At 41.0% G+C, this 22,234-nt stretch overlaps 3 protein-coding genes across 4 annotated transcripts; 1 reads left to right on the plus strand and 2 right to left on the minus strand.

The window, feature by feature from the left end:
• Positions 1 to 4,997: 4,997 nt before the first annotated feature.
• snip1 (Smad nuclear interacting protein) lies at positions 4,998 to 8,034 on the minus strand. 2 transcript variants are annotated; one of them, XM_030749546.1, is made up of 6 exons: positions 7,984 to 8,034; positions 7,793 to 7,854; positions 7,371 to 7,532; positions 7,060 to 7,186; positions 6,104 to 6,645; positions 4,998 to 5,893 (listed from the first exon to the last, which is right to left on the minus strand). In XM_030749546.1, the coding sequence occupies exons 3-6, from the start codon at positions 7,529 to 7,531 to the stop codon at positions 5,641 to 5,643; spliced, it is 1,083 nt and encodes a 360-aa protein (XP_030605406.1). In that variant the 5' UTR covers position 7,532; positions 7,793 to 7,854; positions 7,984 to 8,034; the 3' UTR covers positions 4,998 to 5,640. The 2 variants fall into 2 exon arrangements, with proteins under 2 accessions (XP_030605406.1, XP_030605405.1); XM_030749545.1 differs by lacking the exon at positions 7,793 to 7,854 and adding an exon at positions 7,667 to 7,761 and having other exon boundaries at positions 7,984 to 7,999.
• Positions 8,035 to 8,058: 24 nt separating this feature from the next.
• Positions 8,059 to 9,859, plus strand: dnali1 (dynein, axonemal, light intermediate chain 1). Its single transcript, XM_030749547.1, has 6 exons — positions 8,059 to 8,255; positions 8,579 to 8,715; positions 8,785 to 8,954; positions 9,062 to 9,240; positions 9,566 to 9,730; positions 9,819 to 9,859. The coding sequence occupies exons 1-6, from the start codon at positions 8,175 to 8,177 to the stop codon at positions 9,852 to 9,854; spliced, it is 768 nt and encodes a 255-aa protein (XP_030605407.1). The 5' UTR covers positions 8,059 to 8,174; the 3' UTR covers positions 9,855 to 9,859.
• Positions 9,860 to 9,954: 95 nt separating this feature from the next.
• On the minus strand, positions 9,955 to 20,868 carry gnl2 (G protein nucleolar 2). The gene is made up of 16 exons (XM_030749544.1): positions 20,648 to 20,868; positions 19,909 to 19,993; positions 19,705 to 19,799; positions 19,314 to 19,453; positions 15,866 to 16,050; positions 15,693 to 15,759; positions 15,454 to 15,612; positions 15,248 to 15,361; positions 14,606 to 14,734; positions 13,634 to 13,738; positions 13,076 to 13,234; positions 11,918 to 12,025; positions 11,347 to 11,828; positions 10,881 to 10,963; positions 10,564 to 10,643; positions 9,955 to 10,377 (listed from the first exon to the last, which is right to left on the minus strand). The coding sequence occupies exons 1-16, from the start codon at positions 20,709 to 20,711 to the stop codon at positions 10,234 to 10,236; spliced, it is 2,199 nt and encodes a 732-aa protein (XP_030605404.1). The 5' UTR covers positions 20,712 to 20,868; the 3' UTR covers positions 9,955 to 10,233.
• Between the last annotated feature and the right edge of the window lie 1,366 nt (positions 20,869 to 22,234).

Genomic DNA, 22,234 nt, shown 5'->3' on the forward strand with positions numbered 1-22,234 from the left:
GATCGCCTCTCATTCAAACCTACATTATCCAATCTGGATCAAACTTTTTCAGTAGGATGACTGTCCGCCCCTGAACCCATACATATGATAATATTTACTGACAGTTGCAGCGCCACCTAGTGGGTACAGGAAATGTCATGTTTGACACTTTGAGGTACAGCTCCAAGGTTGGTTGAGCAGAACCATCTCAAATTTCCCCTGGAAAGCCTTAAGCCTTTTACTACCACAGGGGTCACTGGTGATCCCTGTGGTAGTAAAAGGTAATCTACTACCACGGGGGTCACCGGTGACCCTGACCCCTGTGGTAGTAAAAGGACTTTGTCTTACATTGTTTTCAAAACTGTGAGTTTTTGCCAAAGGGCGTGACCCTGGCAGGATGGCAAAGTTTGATGTTTCGCCATGAAGACAAAAATGGCAGTAACTCAAAGCCACATTGCCCAATCTGCGTCAAACTGGTTTGATAAGCCTCCCACCCTGAACACAATGATATGCATAAAGTCCCTAAACGTTAGAGCGCCACCTAGTGGGACCTGTAAATATCATGAAATACCATGTTTTTTGTGTAGCCCTGGAGCTACATTTTATCTACATCTCTGAAATTATGCAGGCTCATGTAACATCCTAAGATGTACAAAAAAGTCTCTTGGACCCATACCCGAAACCCTACAGGAAGTCAACCATTTTCAATTGAAGACCCATGCTCTATTTTGCACGCCACAGCCGTGACCACACCCCAAATACTGCATTGGGTTTATATGGAGAGCAAAATATTTAGTTTCTTGGAAATGTATGAAATTGGATACAGACATTCTGTACACTATTACGATCAAAAAAGTCAATAAGACCCATGCCCCATTTTGCACGCTGGAGCCGTGACCACCCTCCAAATACTGCACTTGGTATATATGGAGAGCAAAAGATATAGTTCCCTGTAAATTAATGAAATTGGTTACAGACATTCTGTACACTATCACGATCAAAAAAATCTCAGAGGGCGGCATGGCTCAAGCACGCCACCGGTCGACGCGCGCCAGGTGCGAGGGCCCGATCATCGCAGCTTGCGGCTTTAATTTAGGGGTTGGACAATGAAAATGAAACACCTGGTTTTAGATCACAATAATTTATTAGTTCAATTCAATTCAATTCAATTCAATTTTATTTATATAGCGCCAAATCACAACAAACTGTCGCCTCAAGGCGCTTTGTATTGTGGGTAAAGACCCTACAATAATACAGAGAAAACCCAACAGTCAAAAACGACCCCCTATGAGCAGCACTTGGCGACAGTGGAAAGGAAAAACTCCCTTTTAACAGGAAGAAACCTCCAGCAGAACCAGGCTCAGGGAGGGGCAGTCATCTGCCGTGACCGGTTGGGCTGAGGGGAGAGAAAGACATGCTGTGGAAGAGAGCAAGAGATTAATATCAATTAATGATTAAATGCAGAGTGGAGTATAAACAAAGTAAATAAGGTGAATGAGAAACAGTGCATTATGTGAACCCCCCAGCAGACTAGGCCTATAGCAGCATAACTAAGGGATGGTTCAGGGTCACCTGATCCAGCCCTAACTATAAGCTTTATCATAAAGGAAAGTTTTAAGCCTAATCTTAAAAATAGAGAGGGTGTCTGTCTCCCAAATCCAAGCTGGAAACTGGTTCCACAGAAGAGGCGCCTGAAAGCTGAAGGCTCTGCCTCCCATTCTACTCTTAAGTATCCTAGGAACCACAAGTAAGCCAGCAGTCTGAGAGTGAAGTGCTCTATTGGGGTGATATGGTACTATGAGGTCTTTGAGATAAGATGGTGCCTGATTATTCAAGACCTTGTATGTGAGGAGAAGAATTTTAAATTCTATTCTAGATTTAACAGGGAGCCAATGAAGAGAAGCCAATATGGGAGAAATCTGCTCTCTCTTTCTAGTACCTGTCAGTACTCTAGCTGCAGCATTTTGGATCAGCTGAAGGCTTTTCAGGGAGCTTTTAGGACAGCCTGATAATAATGAATTACAATAGTCCAGCCTAGAAGTAATAAATGCATGAATGAGCTTTTCAGCATCACTCTGAGAAAGGATGTTTCTAATTTTAGAAATATTGCGCAAATGCAAAAAAGCGGTCCTACATATTTGTTTAATATGTGCATTGAAGAACATATCCTGGTCAAAAATGACTCCAAGATTTCTCACAGTGTTACTGGAGGCCAAAGTAATGCCATCCAGAGTAAGTATCTGGTTAGACACCATGTTTCTAAGATTTGTGGGGCCGAGAACAAGAATTTCAGTTTTATCTGAATTTAGAAGCAGGAAATTAGAGGTCATCCAGGCCTTAATATCTTTAAGGCATTCCTGCAGTTTAACTAATTGATGTGTGTCATCTGGCTTCATTGATAGGTAAAGCTGAGTATCATCTGCATAACAATGAAAATTGATGCAGTGCTTTCTAATAATACTGCCTAAGGGAAGCATGTATAATGTAAATAAAATTGGTCCTAGCACAGAACCCTGTGGAACTCCATAATTAACCTTAGTGTGTGAAGAAGACTCCCCATTTACATGAACAAATTGGAGTCTATGAGATAAATATGATTCAAACCACTGCAGTGCAGTACCTTTAATACCTCTAGCAAGCTATAATCTCTGTAATAGAATGTTATGGTCAACAGTATCAAAAGCTGCACTGAGGTCCAACAGGACAAGCACAGAGATGAGTCCACTGTCAGAGGCTCTAAGTATGGTGTAGGGCCTCCTTTTGTGGCCAATACAGCGTCAATTCGTCTTGGGAATGACATATACAAGTCCTGCACCGTGGTCAGAGGGATTTTAAGCCATTCTTCTTGCAGGATAGTGGCCAGGTCACAACGTGATGCTGGTGGAGGAAAACGTTTCCTGACTCGCTCCTCCAAAACACCCCAAAGTGGCTCAATAATATTTAGATCTGGTGACTGTGCAGGCCATGGGAGATGTTCAACTTCACTTTCATGTTCATCAAACCAATCTTTCACCAGTCTTGCTGTGTGTATTGGTGCATTGTCATCCTGATACACGGCACCGCCTTCAGGATACAATGTTTGAACCATTGGATGCACATGGTCCTCCAGAATGGTTCGGTAGTCCTTGGCAGTGACGCGCCCATCTAGCACAAGTATTGGGCCAAGGGAATGCCATGATATGGCAGCCCAAACCATCACTGATCCACCCCCATGCTTCACTCTGGGCATGCAACAGTCTGGGTGGTACGCTTCTTTGGGGCTTCTCCACACCGTAACTCTCCCGGATGTGGGGAAAACAGTAAAGGTGGACTCATCAGAGAACAATACATGTTTCACATTGTCCACAGCCCAAGATTTGCGCTCCTTGCACCATTGAAACCTACGTTTGGCATTGGCACGAGTGACCAAAGGTTTGGCTATAGCAGCCCGGCCGTGTATATTGACCCTGTGGAGCTCCCGACGGACAGTTTTGGTGGAAACAGGAGAGTTGAGGTGCACATTTAATTCTGCCGTGATTTGGGCAGCCGTGGTTTTATGTTTTTTAAATACAATCCGGGTTAGCACCCGAACATCCCTTTCAGACAGCTTCCTCTTGCGTCCACAGTTAATCCTGTTAGATGTGGTTCGTCCTTCTTGGTGGTATGCTGACATTACCCTGGATACCGTGGCTCTTGATACATCACAAAGACTTCCTGTCTTGGTCACAGATGCGCCAGCAAGATGTGCACCAACAGTTTGTCCTCTTTTGAACTCTGGTATGTCACCCATAATGTTCTGTGCATTGCAATATTTTGAGCAAAACTGCGCTCTTACCCTGCTAATTGAACCTTCACACTCTGCTCTTACTGGTGCAATGTGCAGTTAATGAAGATTGGCCACCAGGCTGGTCCAATTTAGCCATGAAACTTCCCACACTAAAATGACAGGTGTTTCAGTTTCATTGTCCAACCCCTGTAATTGTGTAATATAAATGCTGAGGAAATTATACAATAATAATCAGACCACGACCTGTCTACAGGTTCAGTAAGTCAGACGTTTAGGGTATTAAGTGGCATAAAGATTAAATAACGTAATTCATGTTATATATGTAAATTTATGTGTAAATAAAATTCAGAAATAACAGTTTAATCTTTTGCCATGTTCACAAATAATATCATATATTAGCATATTAAGAGGCATTATAGGTGGATTTGTCTACTCTGTCAGCTTACATGTCAACTCCATCAGGCATAGAACCTGATGCACTAAAGCGGAAGACAGTGTTGACATGTTACAGCGGACTGTAGGAATATTAATATTCTTTGTCAAAAATATCAAAATATGTAAAACTTCCCATGCTATTTCCTGATTTTGTGAGGATTACGAATTTTCGTAATTTTCCCTGCACCCTCCCCTTTTTGTCAAAAAAAGGTGCAGTTCTGAGTGTCTGATTTTTAGCAATAATATTGTTTGGAATTCACTTTATGCATTGTTTCATATTTTTAATTATTCTTAAAATTTGGCTGTATATATTTGCACACTAGTTTTTTTAAAGGTTTTTTTGGGCAGGTCAATATTGTGACCACTCGCTTTATTGTCATTGCATACGCAAGCACACACAAGATCCGGGTGTGCTACTCAAAACAGTTGCTCCAGCAGTCAAAAATAAGTAAGTAATAAATAAAAGAAATAGAATAAGTAATTAAAGAAAGTAAAGTGCACACCAAACACTTTGTGGCATTAGAGATTAGTATGGTGATCTTGGGATAGAAGCTGTTTGCTGGTCTTGTGGTCTGTGCTCTAATTGCATCTCCTCCCTGATGGTAGAATATCAGTGGGCTGGATGGTGAGATGTATGCATAGTTCCTCTGAATTTGATTTTGTAAATATGTAGCTCATGATGAATTTCTTTTCTGAGTAGGATATGTTTTGTCTCAAGAATCACAATGTCCTGTTTTAAGAATGATGCCAATAGTTCTTCTTTAAACAGGATATTCTGTGATAGAAACAATTAATACACACCAGTTTGGTACAATAAAACTCTTCAATCAAAAATTTATTTACAGTACAAAAATGAAAATGTATGAATGAATTAAATCTATGAACTTTTATGAATGGGTAAAAATAAGAATGGGGACTACAAACTCCAGCAGTGCAAGGGAACACAACAGAATTGATTTTTTTTTTCTGCACTACAAATCAAAAGAAAAAAAAAGAAGGGGAGAATATCCTTACATCTTATACATCTGTAATGGTTAGTCTGACAATAAGAAATGCTTTTTAAACACGAGTCTAGAGTTCACATTCCAATAATGTAATGTACACTGACACATATAGCATGGACATAGATGATTAGCTATGTTTTGCACTCAGCGCTGTGACCCAAAAATATAGAATATATAACTATAGATTAGCGATGCGACATCTGTCATGTATCACACAGACATACAACCTGAGAAAAAGAAGTCTTCTTTGAGACAGCTGTGGCAGGTTCAAGCAACAGTTCAGTAATTACAGAATATACACCACCAACAAATCCTGTTCCATTATTTCAATCAGTTCCCACATTTACTGGTTTGAATTATTGCTCCACTCCCTGCAGAAACAATTATTTGTCCTGTTGTTGTTGATGACGTTATCTAACCTGAATCAACTTAGGCAATAAAGTATGTGGGAACGATTTACTCATCAAGGCCCTCGTCTTCCTCTTCCTGCTTGGCGTCCACCTCGCTCGTGTCTGAGAACTCGTGCAGGAGGACGTATTCACGGCTGCTGAAGCCAAACTTGAGGACATCTTTTTCTTTGAGTTCATAGTACCGCTGGGGGTCGATACGCTGGTTGTTCAGATAAGTGCCATTGCCAGAGCCAAGGTCAATAATGTAAGGCTTTACCCTCCGGCCTGTGGTGCCATCTGCCCGCGTAAACTCCATCAGTCTGCAGAAATAAAGAGAGAATGATAGATGTGATTTATTTGTAAATGAGAAGTGTAATTAAACAATCATTCATTGGTCAAAACTAATCGCAAACCACCACAGGTTTCAAAAACAAAACAAAAAAAAAAAAAAAAAATATATATATATATATATATATATATATATATATATATATATATATATATATATATATATATATAGTTATTCCTACCTATACTGGAATACTGCATGTTGCTTGGAGCAGGATGGGTGATCAATAGGGATGTCAGCAATTCTTCTCTGCCGCCCCAACAAATAGGCACTCTGTCTGTGAATGTACATGACTGGAAGAGCCTCATCATTCTTGAAAGGGTACAGTCGCCATCTACGCTTTGGAATGCGAGCCTCAGGTGGCTCGTTGTACTTGATCACCACTCCCCGAAATGTGTTGGTGTCTTCTGTGAGTGCCCCCGAAAGTTCAAAGTTTGGCTTCTCTTTCACAGTGGGAGGAGCGCTTGTGTCATTGCTCCCTCCTTCAGAACTCCCGAAGTCATGTTCTTGGTTTTCTTCACGTCGCTGACGATTTTCCCTGCGTCGCTCGTCATGCTGCTGCCGCTCAGCTTGTTGGGATGCAAGAGCATTTCGCTCCCGTTGTCTCTCCCCGCCACGCTCCCTCTCTCGTGGCCTATCCGATTCCCACCTGCTCCGTCTGTCCTCTGGTTGGTCATTTCTTCTTCTTCTTTCGTCGCCACTAGCTCTATGCTCATCCCGTTCCTGTGAAATGTATTTGGAAAATTTACTTATTTACAATTTTGAATAGTTATTACTGCCACAGACGCTATACTGTATTACCCTTTAGTAAGGAAAAGTGGGGTCTATTTTGTCTGACATATATTGCTTACGATGCCCTTACTGTTCTACTGCCAGTTGCCTCTGATAAACATTAATATGGACAGCTGTAACCCAAAGTTGGCTCTGTACACAGAAAACAAACCCTCCTAGACTGTCAGTAGTATGTGGTAGTTGAGTACTGGGGTTACACTAGTTTCTGTGTGGTAAATTCCAGTACAGTACTGTATAAGGTTATACCACTGAGATAACAGCAGGTTACCAAAGGTCACTTTACAGTCCTGGTAGTACTACGGAATTGTCAAAGCTGCAGCGTTTCTCAATTCTGAAACTAATCACCCGCTTTATTCTAACATCGCCGTGGTGAGGACTGCGACTTCTCCTTTTTCTCGGAGATCTGCTGCTTCTCCTGGCGGGAGACGTTTCCCTTCTACCTGGTGAACGGTCCCTCGTCCTGGCAGGTGACCTAAATGAAGAACACAAAAGACTCTTAATCGACCGTTCACGTGATCTTTCTCGCCGTTAAGATGCAACTGGTGGCTGTGCTAGCTGAAGTATTTGAAGCCATATACTCTGTCACGGCTGTCAAGTTGAACAGTATTACACATGCGGCAAAAATTAGGGTGGTAACGTGATTTTAACGCACACACCTGCTTGTTCCTCCTCTCTGTGGACTGGAGTTGCCGGGGGATCTCGACCTGGAGCGGCGTGATCTCTGTGGCCTAGCAGGGCTCAGTTTCTCCTGCTTTATCTTCACTTCGGCTTCACGCTCCGGAGTTTCTCTTCGCCTGTGTCGCTTCTCTTTGGCCATGCTTAAAAATAATTATCCCAATATGACTGCTGTGTAACTTAAAAAACATCCATTTTCACCTACACCGCTGTATGTACAAAAAAACAAAAGCTTCGGTATGTAACAAACTTCGCCTGTTATGCCGAGATCACGCACTTCCGTTTCCTGTGGTTCGCCGAGAATTAAGCTCCGTTAGTGGCCGCTGTCCACGTTTCGTTTGTTCCGACATGACAAGCCTGTTATTTTATTTCCTGTACAGTGAACAAAGTCTAAATTGTTTACCGTAGCAAAAAGCTGGGGAGCGTGTTTCCTTATTTGAATTTTTGTTTAACGCACATTCCAGCCTGTAAACACACCAAGCACAGGTAGCAAAACAGTTAAATACCAGCAGTTGCGGTTTATTTTTTAGTTTTTTTTTTTTTTTTTTAGTAAATATAATATATATATATTAATGCTGATAAAAATGTGTTTACCTCAAAGAAAATTAAAAAATAAATCCTGTACTGGCTGAACCCAATGTTGAACCTAACCGTTGGTTAGAACCCCTGGACGCTGTTGCCAGGACAACCCAAACAATGAGCAGAATCTTTCTGTAACTGAAGGCCAGACCAAGAAGTTTCCAGAAGTTGTATAGCTTTATTTTCCCCCTCCATTGTAAACCACCATGATTCCTCCAGCTGACTCGTTGCTGAAATACGACAGTCCAGTTTTGCTCACTAAAAACACAGACAGAAAATCACCAAAGGTGAGTTTATCGAGTCAGTCGCGTTTAGGACACTTGGCATAAGTAACTTAAGATTGTTGGTTGTACTCGTCCCGCGCAGGGATACACAAATGAATGTAAAAGTTATGTTACGCAAATTCCTGATTAAGGGCCGAAAAGTCACATCTACAGCTAGTCACTATATAATGCTACCATTTTGTTTGAAAGTGTATTAATGAGTTGCAAGGTGGCTTCATGAGGTGTGGATTATAAAGCGTATCTGAAGAGGTAGCAATTTGAAAAATAAAAAAATCAGGATAGTATTGTGTTTGGAAAATAGCGTGTAAAAATATCTTTCACTACAGGGACGCCCTTTGAAACTAAGCTCTCAGCAGCCTCTTGACGCTACACCTGTCCCACCACCTCCTAAACTATACTCGGCTTCTACTGAGGCTGCCAACCAGGAGAATAAAGAAATCCTCGACATCATCCTCCCGCCCAGGTAGAGATCTTCCTATCCAATAACATATTGTTTAGCAAGTTCAAAATTTCTCAACTTCTGCAATTACAGAGAATGGACAGAGGGAAACCAAGTGTGGGTGCAGCCAGTGTCCAGCGCACCTTGTACAAGAACAGATGTGTTGCACTTAGAGGAACGCCTAGATAAAAAACTGCAGCAAAGACAGGCCAGAGAAACGGGTATCTGCCCTATCCGCAGGGAGCTCTATTCCCAGTGTTTTGGTAAGGAAGAGGCTGAGATGCTGCTGATTACTGAGGTTAGAATTAATGCACATCAATACAGTTACTCACATAAGTTTTGTTTTCCTTGTTATTTTTTCTCTTTTGAGATGAATTAATCAGACAGGCAACCATCAGCTGTGCTGAGAGGGGTATCCTGCTGTTGCGGGTTAGAGATGAGATTCAAATGACTATCACTACCTACCAGACGCTGTATGAAAGCAGCACAGCCTTTGGCATCAGGAAAGCACTGCAGGCTGAGGAGGGCAAGGCTGACATGGAAAAAAGAGTAAGGACATTGAGTTCCTCATGGCTTACAAAAAATCAGTGAAACACAGGGGTATAAAATATTTTTTTTTTTTTTTTTAAACACTGGGCACTTTATAAATAATGAGAAAATTACTTTGCCACTCATGTAGTTTAACTGTCATTTAGGTGGCAGTCCAACAGAGAGCACCATTTCTCTATTTTAGTTACTGTACAATGGTGGGGCTGCAGTGCTCTTTACAGATTCTGCATCAAAAAAACAAACTTAAAAGTGAGCTTGCTTGCTGTTTCCCTGTGTGTGTGTGTGTGTGTGTGTGTGTGTGTGTGTGTGTGTGTTGTATACTCAGATTTTGGAACTAGAAAATGAGAATCGAGAATTGAAGAAGCAGCTGGACGAAGAGAAAAATAAACGTGATGCTGTTGAGAAGAGAGAAGCTGAAAGACAAAAGGCGGAGGAAAAGAGGGACAACGAGGAGATTGAGTACCTGAAGAGAACCAACAAACAGCTTAAGGTGACTTCTTACAGTTACACATCAGAGAATCATTATTATATCTGTGTCCTCTATAAAGACTTTTGTAACCACCTTTTTGTCTTTTCAGGCCCAACTGGAAAGGATAATTGCACCAAAGAAGTGAAAAAGCAAACAAAACAAGAACTTAACATCCTTTACTGAGAAATGGCAGCTATTAATTTGTAATCCATCTTATTGATTGACAAATTACAGTAAACACAGTGTAATTTACAAATGCTTTATTGCTCTGGTATAACAAGTATACTTCAAACAACTACTGTATGTCTCTTGAACGTCAAGAGCGCAGTACACTTGTAAATGATGAATGAAATGTCATTCAAATACAGTTCTGCACTGAAGGGTGAGCGACAACTTGATAAAAACCACAGAATCCCCAGTTAGCTTTCCACCTTCTGCCAAACTTTTTTCCCATAAAAATTGTCATTTTAAATACAGATTTATTACATGTTTTGTGTGTGTGTGTTTTTAAATTAAACTTCAGTCTAGTGCTTTGATCTCTTGGCATTTTGACTTTTTGTGGCTGATCCTGGGACTTTTTTGTTCTTATTCTTGTTTTTCACATTGTGAGTTTCATAATAACGTACGCCAACTTTCTTCGTCTTCTGAGTACGGTCCAATGCTCTTCTCTGTAGAGAAAGATTAAAGAGAGAGAGAGGAGAAAAAAAAAAAAAGTGAAGTCTTCTTCTAAAAAAAGACCAGAGCTTTTCATTTCCAATTCTATTCCATCAAGTAAGAAGAACAAACATCCACCTAATGTGCGTATCCACAGAAATCTGGCCTGTTTGACATCAGAGAGAACAAACACTGCATACCTGTTTAGATGTGAGTCGGATCGGCCGGGCTGGCTCCTCTTTCTCCTCAGCTTTCCTCTTCTTACCCCTCTGGTTTGGAGCTGAATTCAAACAGATCAGATGTCACTGCCTGAATGTCAACTTCATGTACCCATACAAATATAAAGTTTGTGCAGAATAGGACATATCATGTTGATAAATATCGTGGAATCGGTAATTGATTATTATGTTGGAACTGTAGAAGTTTTATTGGACCTTAACCACATCTGATAAAGACTTTCCCAAAATTTTTACATCCAGAACTATACAAAGTCATAACAAACAAGCTGACTGACTACCTTTCTTCTGTGGTTGCTTAGCCGCTGCTGATTGTTTAGTCTTGGTGTCTGTGAACACTTTGTCAGAAAGCGCCTTAGGTATCCTGTCCAAAGAGATGGAAAAAAGCTAATCATTACAAAACAAGGCAAACAGTTTATGCATGTTGGGGTCAGCTGAAATGTACAGTAATTAAATTAGGCTCAGATTAACCATGCAGTGGTTACTTGACTTTGTTCTTCAGTGTGTTCTGAAATTCAACACAAGGATTAAAAGAACACAAAAGCTATGCCAGAAGGCCACCGAAGAGACAGTCAAAATCATGACTGCTAGTCATCAGTGGCTTAAAGGCTGTTTAGCACGGACCACCTAAAATGCATGGCATCTCTCTGTCTGACAACTTCATATTACATTACTGGGCAAAACACAATGGTGGCAATACACAAGACAGAAAATATGCGAGTGAGGTTTGGGCTTTAACAGACTGACCGGATTGCAGAGAAGCGACTGGATTTGGCTCGGTCCAGAAACTGCTTGTACTTGGCGATTTTCGCATCCAGCTCACGTATGACCTCACGTGAACTCTTGTTGCCATTTGCCTTTTCAGTTTGAGAGGCTGTGGGTTCAGAGATGTCAGTCTCTCCATCAGCCGGTTCAACACTGGTCCCATCTTCCTCTTTGCCTTCATCTTCCTCTTTGTCCTCGTCTTCCTCACTATCAGATCCGGAAAAGTCAGACATGCCCAAATCAGGCATGTCTACGGGAACTAAGTCTTCCTCGCTGAACTCAGGAACCACACTGATTTTGCCAAAGTTTTGTCGAACATTAGCCAGAATCTTCTGGACCTGCTCCTTCTGTCTCTGCTGTTGTTCCTCATGTTCCTCCGAGATGGCGTCTGGATTGTCTGGCTGTTCCTTCTGCACATGCTCTGCTACCTCTGACGGTCCTGCAACTGGCAATGGCTTCTCATCCTAGGGAAAATACAGCAACAGAAACAGGTTTACACAGAGGACACAGTTAAAAAAAAGAAGCCCTGGTGAGAAATTTAGTGAACTCCTACCTCTTGATCTCCCTCGGGCCCAGGAGGTTTCACAAAGAAGGGGATGCGTCCTCTCTGCCAGTCATTCAACACCATTTTAGAGACTGTGGCGAGATCTGGCTCACCCCCCTGTACAATAACAAGAATAGACTGCTAAGACATCTCAAGACTTAGTGGTTTAGGTGCACTTTGCTATTTAAAGCTGAAGTAGGCAGTATGTTTTAACACAAACAGAAATCCAGTGTTTTAGAGGCAGCTGTAATCTTGCACTTCTTTGGAGTCTATTTTCAGGCTTTGAAACTTTCAGCATTTAGTGGAAGGAGAAAGAGTCCAAGTAGAAAGAAAATTTTGGCGGCACAATCAGTTAAGCAGAGGGTTTCCATGTGGTCAACAGGAGTTCATCATGTCCTGCGTGCAGAATGACCTCTTAACATTTTTTAATGCATATATAGCACATACGTGCACCCAAGCTCATCTGGTGGTGGGCTCAGAATAAAGGGGAGACCCATAAGGAAAGGGCTGTTTATGCTTCAGTTCTGGCTTTCTGCCCAGTGCATATGGCAGGGCAAAATGTCATGTCAATACAGCCAGAGGTAGTTTGAGAGAGAAACGAGGCACTCAGAGATTCCTAAATAAAAATCCATGAGAGAAACGTGCAGCATCAAAGTTCATAGAAGCATAACTTCAAAGGGAAAAAAAGTTTGCAAAACTTGCTTATGGGGCAAAGGCAGCAGTTGTTTTTTTAATCAGTTATGACCGATGATTCTATATCTGCTGCTGACCATTGAAATTTAAGTTCATTTAGACCAGGACTCAAAATAACTGCCCCCCAAACTGCACAGAGGCATTAAAAGACTTGCTTCTACAAGGACTTTGAGACAGTACATTATATACACAAGCTGAAAATGTTGCACATGAAAGTGGACAGTTAAAATACTCTGGTGTGGTTCTAAAATTGCAAACAAATAAATTATTTGAAATTACATGGGTGACAAATTAAAGGAAAACCCTTAATTTTAAGAGTCACCTTTTTTTTTTTTGTCACATCATTAGACTGTAGTTCTTGGGGCGATATACTTTCATCTGCAGCACTTTGTTGTTTTAAATGTGTCATATAAATAAACTTGACCTTACAAAGAAAATACAGTTTCAAGGACAGCCTTAAATAAGAAAAGGAACCTTTAAAAGTTTCCCAGTGCGGAACGCCAGTTTCTCGAGAAAGTCCTCAGTAGAGTTCCAGGTAGGGATGCGGTAGGTCTTCTGAACGTATTCTGGTTTGGCCCGTTCCAGCACCGCACCAATGTGCTCCTCTGGGTTCTTGATCTTTTCCACTTGAACCTTTACAGAAAAAAGGGACGGAGTAAGATGAGTAATTTAAGACTCGAACCTGCAACCTTTCAGTTACGGGGATTGTACGGCCGAACCGCTGATGCCCGAAAAGGACTCTTAGGATCAGAAACAGAGCTGATAAAGACATTTAGGTATGAGCATTATGAAGCCCAAACCACTTTAAAGTCTCAGTTCATTACTCTCCAAACCCTTTGGACTGTCAAAAACACCACATTAACAGTTGATGGATTAGTTACGGGACAATACTTCTGAGACCTGTGCTTAGCTTTTCAGATGCTACAGGTTTTCCGATGTTATGGGAAGTGCAAATAAATTCACATTCCTTATTGTACTGCAGTGGCAGATATCACAAAACCCAGATACGCGAAGAAAAAAAATACTACTTACTACTCCTTTCAAAACAATATCAGATTCACTGTCTTCTGAAGGGTAGACAACACCAGGGCAGTCAATGAGGAAGATGCGCCTCATCAAAGTGATGTACTGCCACACCTGAAAAAAGAGAAAGAGATTAAAGCAGTGTGTTTGGTCAAAGTAATTCAGTTTCACAGTAGATGACAAATTCATTTTATCGTGTTGGTACGATCTGATCTTAAAATACAAGAAAAGATGAAGAAATGATGAGTGAGAAAACAAAATATATGTGACCCATGAAAGAGCTACGGATCATAAGTTTGCTTGGCTTTCACAATTGTTGAGTATGTGCTGAGAATCAAATGAGTTGGGAAACGCAGGCCCCTGAGAGTCACTGGATAGGTGTGCAGAAAAATGCTCGGTTGTTGTCCAAGTTCACAGTTTTGGCTCTAAAGGTAAAGCTATTTTTCCCTTACTTTCCCCTTGATCGGTGTTTGTACACTGGGCTTTCAAACCTCCATTTGTTTCCAAAAAGGATAAACAGAAGAGAGAGGAAATGAAGGATAAAAAGTGGTTGTTTTTACTCACAAATGTCTCTACTTAGATTTTCAGCAATATTTTTAAAAACGCAGAAAAGAATTGGCTGCTTCTGTTGTTGTAGCCATCAACAATTACTCAGTTAAGCCCTTTTGTCACAATACAGGAACATTCATGTTCTGCCTACATAATCCTTTAAGGTAGGAGCTGTCAGAAAATGAATATTACAGTACAATATATAATTACAGAAAGTGAGGTGTACAATTGTGTATGCAGCAAGTGGCATGCATGTTTTCACCTTATGTCACCTCCTGATCAAATCAAAAAAAAAAAAAGATTCACCTTTTCATAAAAAAATATAAACCACAGTCTAAATTTAAAAAGGCAAACCTTTAGACTTTGACTATTACCTAAAAATATGACCCTGGGAACTTAAACACTGTAGCTGAAATGACACTTTGACTTTACCTTTGTTTCTCCAGCGAGAGGTGCAACGTTGCAAACCTTCTTTGACCGCAGAGTGTTGATGACTGAGCTTTTTCCAACATTTGGATAGCCAATGAAACCCACGCTTATTTGTTTCTTGTCTGTGTGGAGCTGTGGGAGGGGAAAAAAGAAAGTCAAAGTCAGAGCGAGAGGGAAGGTACACCTGGACAGGTCGCCAGTCTGTCACAGGGCTAACCCAGAGAGACATTCACACTCGCACGTCTGACCAATTGAGAATTACCGTTTAACGCAGGGCTCTTCAGCTCCAGGCCTCGAGAGCCCCTCTCCTGCAGGTTTTAGATGTGTCCCTGATCCAACACGCCTGAATCAAATGGCTGAATTACCTCCTCAGTATGCAGTCAAGTTTTCCAGAGTCCTGCTAATGACTTCTATATTTGACTCAGGTGTGTTTAAGCCAAGACACATCTAAAACCTGCAGGACAGGGGCTCTCGAGGCCTGGAGTTGAAGAGCCCTGGTTTAACCTAACCCCACTAACTACATGTCTTTAGATTGCGGGAGGAAACTGGAGTACCCGGAAAACACCCATGCAAACACGGTAAGCACATGTAAGCTCCACATTTTTGGCAAAATTTTTGTATTTGGAGTACAAAACATCTGCTTACCTTGCCAAACTGCCTGAGCAGCTGGATGAGGGAGCCCTTCCCAAACGAGTTGGTGAGGCTGGCATGGAAAGCCAAAGTGGGATATTCTTGGGACAAAACAGCTACCCAACGTTTCTGGTTCAACAATGAGCAGAGACCAAAACTGAATAATAAGAAACAATAACCACAACCAGTCAAACCAGAGGGGTGTGCTGTAAATATCTTACCGTGACCCAGGTTGGGACAAGGTCACACTTGTTTAGAACAAAGATCAGATGTTTCCAGGGTTTCTCTTTCTTTAGATATGCCTCTATGCTCTTGGAGCGTGTGCCCATAGGATCTCGAGCATCCAGTACTTGGATGATGACATCAGATGAGTCAATCACCTGTTAAAATAAATCAGGACTTCAGAATGACACCACAACACTTCACTGCAGTAACATACTGCACAGGATGGAGATGATACCTTGTAAAGTTCTCCCCAGATTCTCTTGGACTGACCCTTTTTGAAAATCTCCTCACGAGCTTCCTCCCTTTAGCATAATCATAAAGGAGAAGACATTTAATGGTACCATTAAATGGGAAAACAAAACAAAAAAATAGCAAAAAAAAAAAGGTTTATGTTTAGAGGAATCTTACCGGACCCCCGTGTCCTCAGTAACCAGGTCTCTGTCATTTTCTGCATTGTAACTCAGGGCTGAGGCCTCAGCTTGCTCTACAAGATCCTTGACATCCTCCACAAGGAGACTGGGTTTCTTTCTTTGAGCCTTCGGTCCAAAAGTGATCTCGAAACCCTCTGTGTCTAGAATGTGCACCTTTGAGTTCTGCAGTTATAGAAGACAGAAACTTTTGTGACTTTAACTGTTTTTATATTAACAGTGAACAGCTCTGCCAGTAGGACAAGTTTCCTTATACGTTATTTGTTTATATCATTAGAAAGAATTATCACTGTGGATTTATTGTGACTGGGGAGCTTGAACTTCATTCTTTCCAGCACGAACAACAAGCAGGACTATACGTTACAGCTGGATTGCAAAAGCAATATCCATTTAAATATAACATTGCAGAAACATATGGTTCCCCCAGTGTCACAAACCAGTTCTGATAGTCACAAATATACAGCAAGAGTTTCAGTCAAACACACAACAAATGAATGCATTAACCAGAACACCCAAATATGCAACGACAAAGCCAGTGAAACAGCAAAGACTGTGCCAGTGCTGATTAAGTGTTCCAGTGATCTTAAAACACAAGCCATACCTCTATTGCAACACTGCCATAAAGGGTGGGGGTGGGGGTGGGGGCAGGTTAGTCAGAAACAACACTGTTTACAGCTTCAGGTTGCCTCAACTATCTGCCAAGAGCTCTTACAAAGCACTCGGGTTGTTTGAAAACACATTTTTCCGACTGCACCACTGGCTCTTGCTTAATTTGTTTGCCTTTTGGAGCACGATTATTCCTCTGGTCACTCAGTGATCAGACATTAAGATTACAGAGCACTTTTTAAAGAGAACGTAACTAGCACTTTTATATGAATTAGTCACATAATTGTGATGTTAATAAAAAAAAGAATATGAACATCAAATCTACTGGAAACTTCATAAAAATACATCGTTCGCTGCTTCACAGTCTAAGAAATGCTTCAACTTTGTGTTCTTGTACATGGCACAAGAATAAGAACAGGATTTTATTTGGTATTATGCTGGTTATGGAGTGAAAAAATTGAAGTCTGGAACAAGGAGAGTCTCTCATGCCAAGCATAAGCCAGTGTATTCAGGTTCACAGCAGGGCAGAAAAATTGAATGAGGATTAAAGTGAGTCCTCAATTTCGTTTCACCTCATGAAACCTCGAGAAGGAGTTTACTCGGGACAGAGGGAAAGAGCTACGATCCTTATCTGCATTACTTATTTTAACCATTATTAACTGCATTCCATCTACTGCTTATTTCCCACTCAAATTTTAAATGTGCCACTCGTTTACCCCCCTTTAAGAATCACTCTCTTAATCCCACTGTTAAAAGTTAATTTAGGCCAATGTGTAAAGAGTTATTTCTATTAAAGATTATAGGAGAAAAGAAAACAATCTAAACCAGCTACTTTATTTTGGAAATAACCTAATCTTTGAATATTTTTGAAAATGTTCAATCCAGTTTTTACTATACATCACTAAGACTGCCCCAATGATACATTACTTGCAGCCAATACAGGCCTGTGCCCAGTTTTAGAATAGAATAGAATAGAATGCCTTTGTCATTATACAGAATGTACAATGAGATTGGAGGGCCACTCCTGTTCAGTGTCATGCTGTAGAAAGTAACACTTTCTAAAATATAAAAAAGAAAATATATACATTGTAAAAAATAAAATAAGTATATACATATATTAATGAAGATGGTGAGTATTGCACTAGTGACTGAATATTGGGTATTGCACATTATAGAGGTGATGGCTATTGTTTAGTATGAATAATATAATATTGCACAGAGATGTGGGTTTTGCACAGTTACAGTGGGTGAGTGTGTGAGTTCAGGGTGGTGATTGCTCTGGTGAAGAAACTGTTCTTGAGTCTATTTGTTCTGGCTTTGATGCTCCTGTAGCGCCTGCCAGAGGGCAGCAGGTCAAACAGTTCAAAGCCAGGGTGGGAGCTGTCCTTGGTGATGTTTTTGGCTCTGCTGATGCAGCAGGGGGTGTAGATGTCAATCAGGGAGGAGAGAGGGCAGCCAGCGATTCTGTGAGCTGTCTTGACTACCATCTGAAGCCTCACCCTGTCCGCCTCAGTGCAGCTGCTGTACCATACTGTGATACAGTACGTCAGCAGGCTCTCAATGGATGAACGGTAGAAGGTCAGCAGCAGGTTTGAGTTCAAGTTGTTCTTCCTGAGGACCCTCAGGAAGTGAAGTTGCTTCTGAGCCTAGACAGGGGGGGTCTAGGGTGTGCAGTTTGGTAGCAAGAATGTCTGGGATGATTGTATAGATAGCTGAGCTGTAATCCACAAAGAGCATGTGAGCTCTGAGCTGTGATATTTGCCTGCTTTGCTGAAATAACAATACATCCCCAAATACCCTGAATTACTTCTCTTTATAGTACTTAGAACTTACCCTTTAGCCTCAACATAAACCATAGTATTTATTTCACCTGCATTGACCGTGCGTTACTTATTAATGTTTGAAATAATGCAACTTCCTTTGCTATTTTTTCTCTCCTTGGATTCTCAGCTGACTCAACAGTGCTTTGCCCCCAGAGACAGCTGGCTAATATACTTTTATTCCTTTCTTCTGCAGTCTTTCCATATTCATGCTGAGATCCACATTACATCAATTTCGTCACAGAGTCTACACAAGGCACTGTGCCTTCATGTACACTCCATCCTTCAAGTGAACTAGAAAGCAGTATCAGAAAAACAAGTACACTCCCTGGCATCCACAGACGCCTGTAAAACTCTTAAAGAGAGCTTAAAAACAAACAAACACGAAGATCATACCTTTAACTTATGCAGTGCACATTATTTATTACACCAATCTTTGCTGAACTTTATCGACTACCTCAGAGGTTTAATAAAGACTAAAGCTTTTTTGGTCTGTCTCCTGTCTATATTTGCAATGTGCTACTATCTGGGAGCTGCTGTTTGAGATCATGGAACAATTACCTACGGTTCCTTATTGGCACCAACGGTAGTCAGACCAATGCTGTCTGGGTCCCTCAGCTATGCAACTTCATGCCTAGAGATCTCAGGCAGGCACACTCCATTTTCACTTTAAAATTTCTGTTTTTTTCTTAATGATGCAGTTTGTTGTTTTTGTATTATTTTGTTTGTTATCATCTTTAGATCTCAAGCTTTGGTTCTTTTGTATTTTTAATCATACAGTTAGGTCTATAAGTACCAGACTGCAAAGGATTTCCATTCAATTATTATATGTAAAATTATGTTAATTACTATGTATGAAAATGGCTGTAACTCCTAAACAAAATTTAAAATCCACTGTGAAGGTGCAGAGATGTAAAATTGCAAAATATGTCTTACTGTCCAAAAAAAAAAAAAAAAAATTTTTCTTTTAAAGCAAAAAAGCTTTAAAGCCTTTATACTCACGTGGGCTTTGACTTTATCATGCAAAAGGGACATGGGTAATTTGCTTTGTCTCATCACCACACGATATGGATCTTTTTTCACTGCTTCCATCTCCTCTTGGAACTTCTGGAGGGAAGACTGCTTGATGACACGGGTATTTGCTGAAATATAGAGTATAAAAATATAGGACATGCATAGGATAAGCATATGTAGGTGCAAAAAAACATTTGAATTATTGTAGTAAGCAAATGTGTGTGTTGAAATTCAACTGACAATATCCTGACCCAGGGGGCAGCACCATTTTTTCAAAGAACAACATGTGAGCAAATGATATTTCCTCCACAGACAGACAAATTTAATTACTTTTGCATCATAAACTATAACATACAAAACAGTAAGGACATTTTCTCACCAAACCATTTGATGTTAGGTTCAACTCTGGCTACAGTTCCTGGAGTTACTGTGGACTGGTACTGTAAAGGTTTGACGACTTTTCCACGCTTATCACTGGGGAGGAAAGACATCACTTACATTTCCCTGCAGCAGTAAGCAATATAATTTCTTTTTAAAAAGTTGAAATTGAAGACTCCCAAGAATAATAAAGATCTTTAATTACCATCTTTGTTTTTGCCTGTACATATTCAGGCGCTTGATAGTTGCTCGGTCCCTCATGTTGTTTCCACCAGCACCTTTGGCTCGATCTGTGAAATAAATGTATGTTTATTTTAAAGACTCATCAACTAAACACACAGGCTATTACAATACACTTACTGTTTAGTCAGTTTATCAGGGAAGCCCCATGCTTCTAACACAATGACAACCTTGCAGAAAATTATATCTGCTTTAATTACTTCAAACTGTTTTAAAGGTGTTGATTAAAAAGACTGAATTTGTAAGTCTATAGTGTACAGTGCTGTGAAGTCTTTTTTTTTTTGTCTTTAACAATTTATACAAACATTTAACTTAATCTTCACGCATTGTAGAGCTAGTGTTTTGCGACACATTATCTAGGTATGTCTAGCAGACTAGCAACACAGTATATTTTTACACATTTTTAATTAACGAAGCACCAATTTCCTCCAAACACATCGTACTACCAGTTAATAGCAGCAGGTCTTGCCAGAATTTACCCTAAACGATTAGAACTGTTAAGATTGTGTCTTTCTACACTGCGTAATGTAGCAACAGTTTAAATTAACTTTTTTTGTTTTATCAACCCGAGGGTCTTGTTTTAATAATCTGCACTTAACGCTAATTACTTATTTAAAATGACACAAAAGCCTTTCTCACAATGGCTAGCAACAAATAGCATTAGGTGTAAACAACCGGTTTGGCTAATGGGACAGTTAGCTCACCGGGGTTGCTGCTGGACGTCGAGGGGTTCACCGAACTTTTCCCCTTGTATCGTGGCTTCACCATGTTTGACACCCAGCCGGTAAAGCCTTTCACGGACAAAAAAAAATACTCGGAGACCACACGAAGGTGTCTGAACGATGATGTTTTGATGCTGTTATTCCCCTCAGCTCGGAAATGTACACCCTACACGTGTTCTTAGGGTGAACAGGAAGGACATCATCAAAAGAGCGACGGCGACACGAACCAATCAGAAAGCTCCTGTGTGCGTACTTCGGTTGTAGTCGGTAAAACCTCAATTATGCTGTAGGGGAAGTTATGGTTCTGCGGTGGTAGTGCATCGGCAGTCCGTGGGCAGCTACGGACTGCCTGTCTACCTGCAGAGGACGTCTGTTGTTAGATGGGGCACGATCAAAAAATAAACTGTATTGCAGAAAGTGTTCACGCCACTCTTGTTCTCTGGAATAGTGGAGATGTGTTCTCTGGAATGATGAATCACGCTTCTCCAGCTGGCAATCTGACGGAGGAGCCTGGGTTTGGCGGTTCCCAGGAGAACAGTACTTGTCTGACTGCGCTGTGTCAAGTGTAAAGTTTGGTGGAGGGGGGGATTATGGTGCGGGGTTGTTTTTCAGGGGTTGGTCTCAACCCCGCTGTTCCAGTGAAAGGAAGTCTTAATGCTTCAGCATACCAAGACATTTTGGACAATTTCATGCTCCCAACTTTGTGGGAACAGTTTGTGGATGGCCCCTTCCTGTTCCAGCATGACTGCACATGGACCTGCTTTGTGCACTGGCCAGTGCACAAAGCAGGTCCATAAAGACATGGATGAGTGAGTTTGGTGTGGAAAAACTTGACTGGCCTGCACAGAGTCATGACCTAAACCCCGACAGAACACCTTTGGAATGAATTAGAGGGGAGACTGCCGGCTAGAACTTCTCGTCCAACATCAGCATCTGACCTCACAAATGTGCTTCTGGAAGAATGGTCAAAAATTCCCATAAACACTCCTAAACCTTGTGGAAAGCTTTCCCAGAAGAGTTGAAGCTGTTATAGCTTCAAAGGGTGGGCCAACATCCTATTAAACCCTATGGATTAAGAATAGGATGTCACTCAAGTTCATATGCGTGTGAACGCAGATGCGCAAATATTTTTTGGCAATATAGTGTATGTGGTATGACCGATTTGTGGGCTACTCTTGCTTGTGCTGTTGTTGGTCAGTCAGCCAGTTGCTGAGAAGAACAAATTATAACATACAAAGAGCTGAAGTGAAACCAAGCGTTAGAAACAATGCTGTCTGTGCTTTTCATACTGTATTTTTTTTACATCTTTGAGGTGTTTTTTGTGCTTCTCCCATTCCTGGTGAGCTCCCCTGTGGCTGCTTTCCCTTTTCCAACCCACTTGTCAGTCAGCATTTGACTGATGTACAGTGTTATCCACAGTTTGGATTTTGGAGAACTGCATGGGAGCATATATGAATTGGTTGAAAATCCCTCACTTGCTGTAGTAAAGCACATACACAAATGGGTGTAATACTGGTACCATAAAGTAAGTATTTCCACATCTGCGAGTCAGCTAGGATCTACTCAGAT

This window comes from Archocentrus centrarchus, chromosome 16 (assembly GCF_007364275.1).
Source record: "Archocentrus centrarchus isolate MPI-CPG fArcCen1 chromosome 16, fArcCen1, whole genome shotgun sequence".
NCBI lineage: Eukaryota > Metazoa > Chordata > Actinopteri > Cichliformes > Cichlidae > Archocentrus > Archocentrus centrarchus.

Excerpts from the sequence above, each read along its gene's own strand:
- snip1 (XM_030749546.1), bottom strand. The coding sequence starts at position 7,531 with ATGGCCAAAGAGAAGCGACACAGGCGAAGAGAAACTCCGGAGCGTGAA. Across the intron at positions 7,187-7,370 it reads CAGAGAGGAGGAACAAGCAG|GTCACCTGCCAGGACGAGGG; the intron begins GTGTGTGCGTTA and ends TTCTTCATTTAG. Across the intron at positions 5,894-6,103 it reads CATGCAGTATTCCAGTATAG|ACTGATGGAGTTTACGCGGG; the intron begins GTAGGAATAACT and ends TTATTTCTGCAG.
- dnali1 (XM_030749547.1), top strand. The coding sequence starts at position 8,175 with ATGATTCCTCCAGCTGACTCGTTGCTGAAATACGACAGTCCAGTTTTG. Across the intron at positions 8,256-8,578 it reads CAGACAGAAAATCACCAAAG|GGACGCCCTTTGAAACTAAG; the intron begins GTGAGTTTATCG and ends CTTTCACTACAG. Across the intron at positions 8,955-9,061 it reads GCTCTATTCCCAGTGTTTTG|ATGAATTAATCAGACAGGCA; the intron begins GTAAGGAAGAGG and ends TTCTCTTTTGAG.
- gnl2 (XM_030749544.1), bottom strand. The coding sequence starts at position 20,711 with ATGGTGAAGCCACGATACAAGGGGAAAAGTTCGGTGAACCCCTCGACG. Across the intron at positions 15,362-15,453 it reads TTGTCCCAACCTGGGTCACG|AAACGTTGGGTAGCTGTTTT; the intron begins GTAAGATATTTA and ends TTGTTGAACCAG. Across the intron at positions 10,964-11,346 it reads AGTCGCTTCTCTGCAATCCG|GATACCTAAGGCGCTTTCTG; the intron begins GTCAGTCTGTTA and ends CTCTTTGGACAG.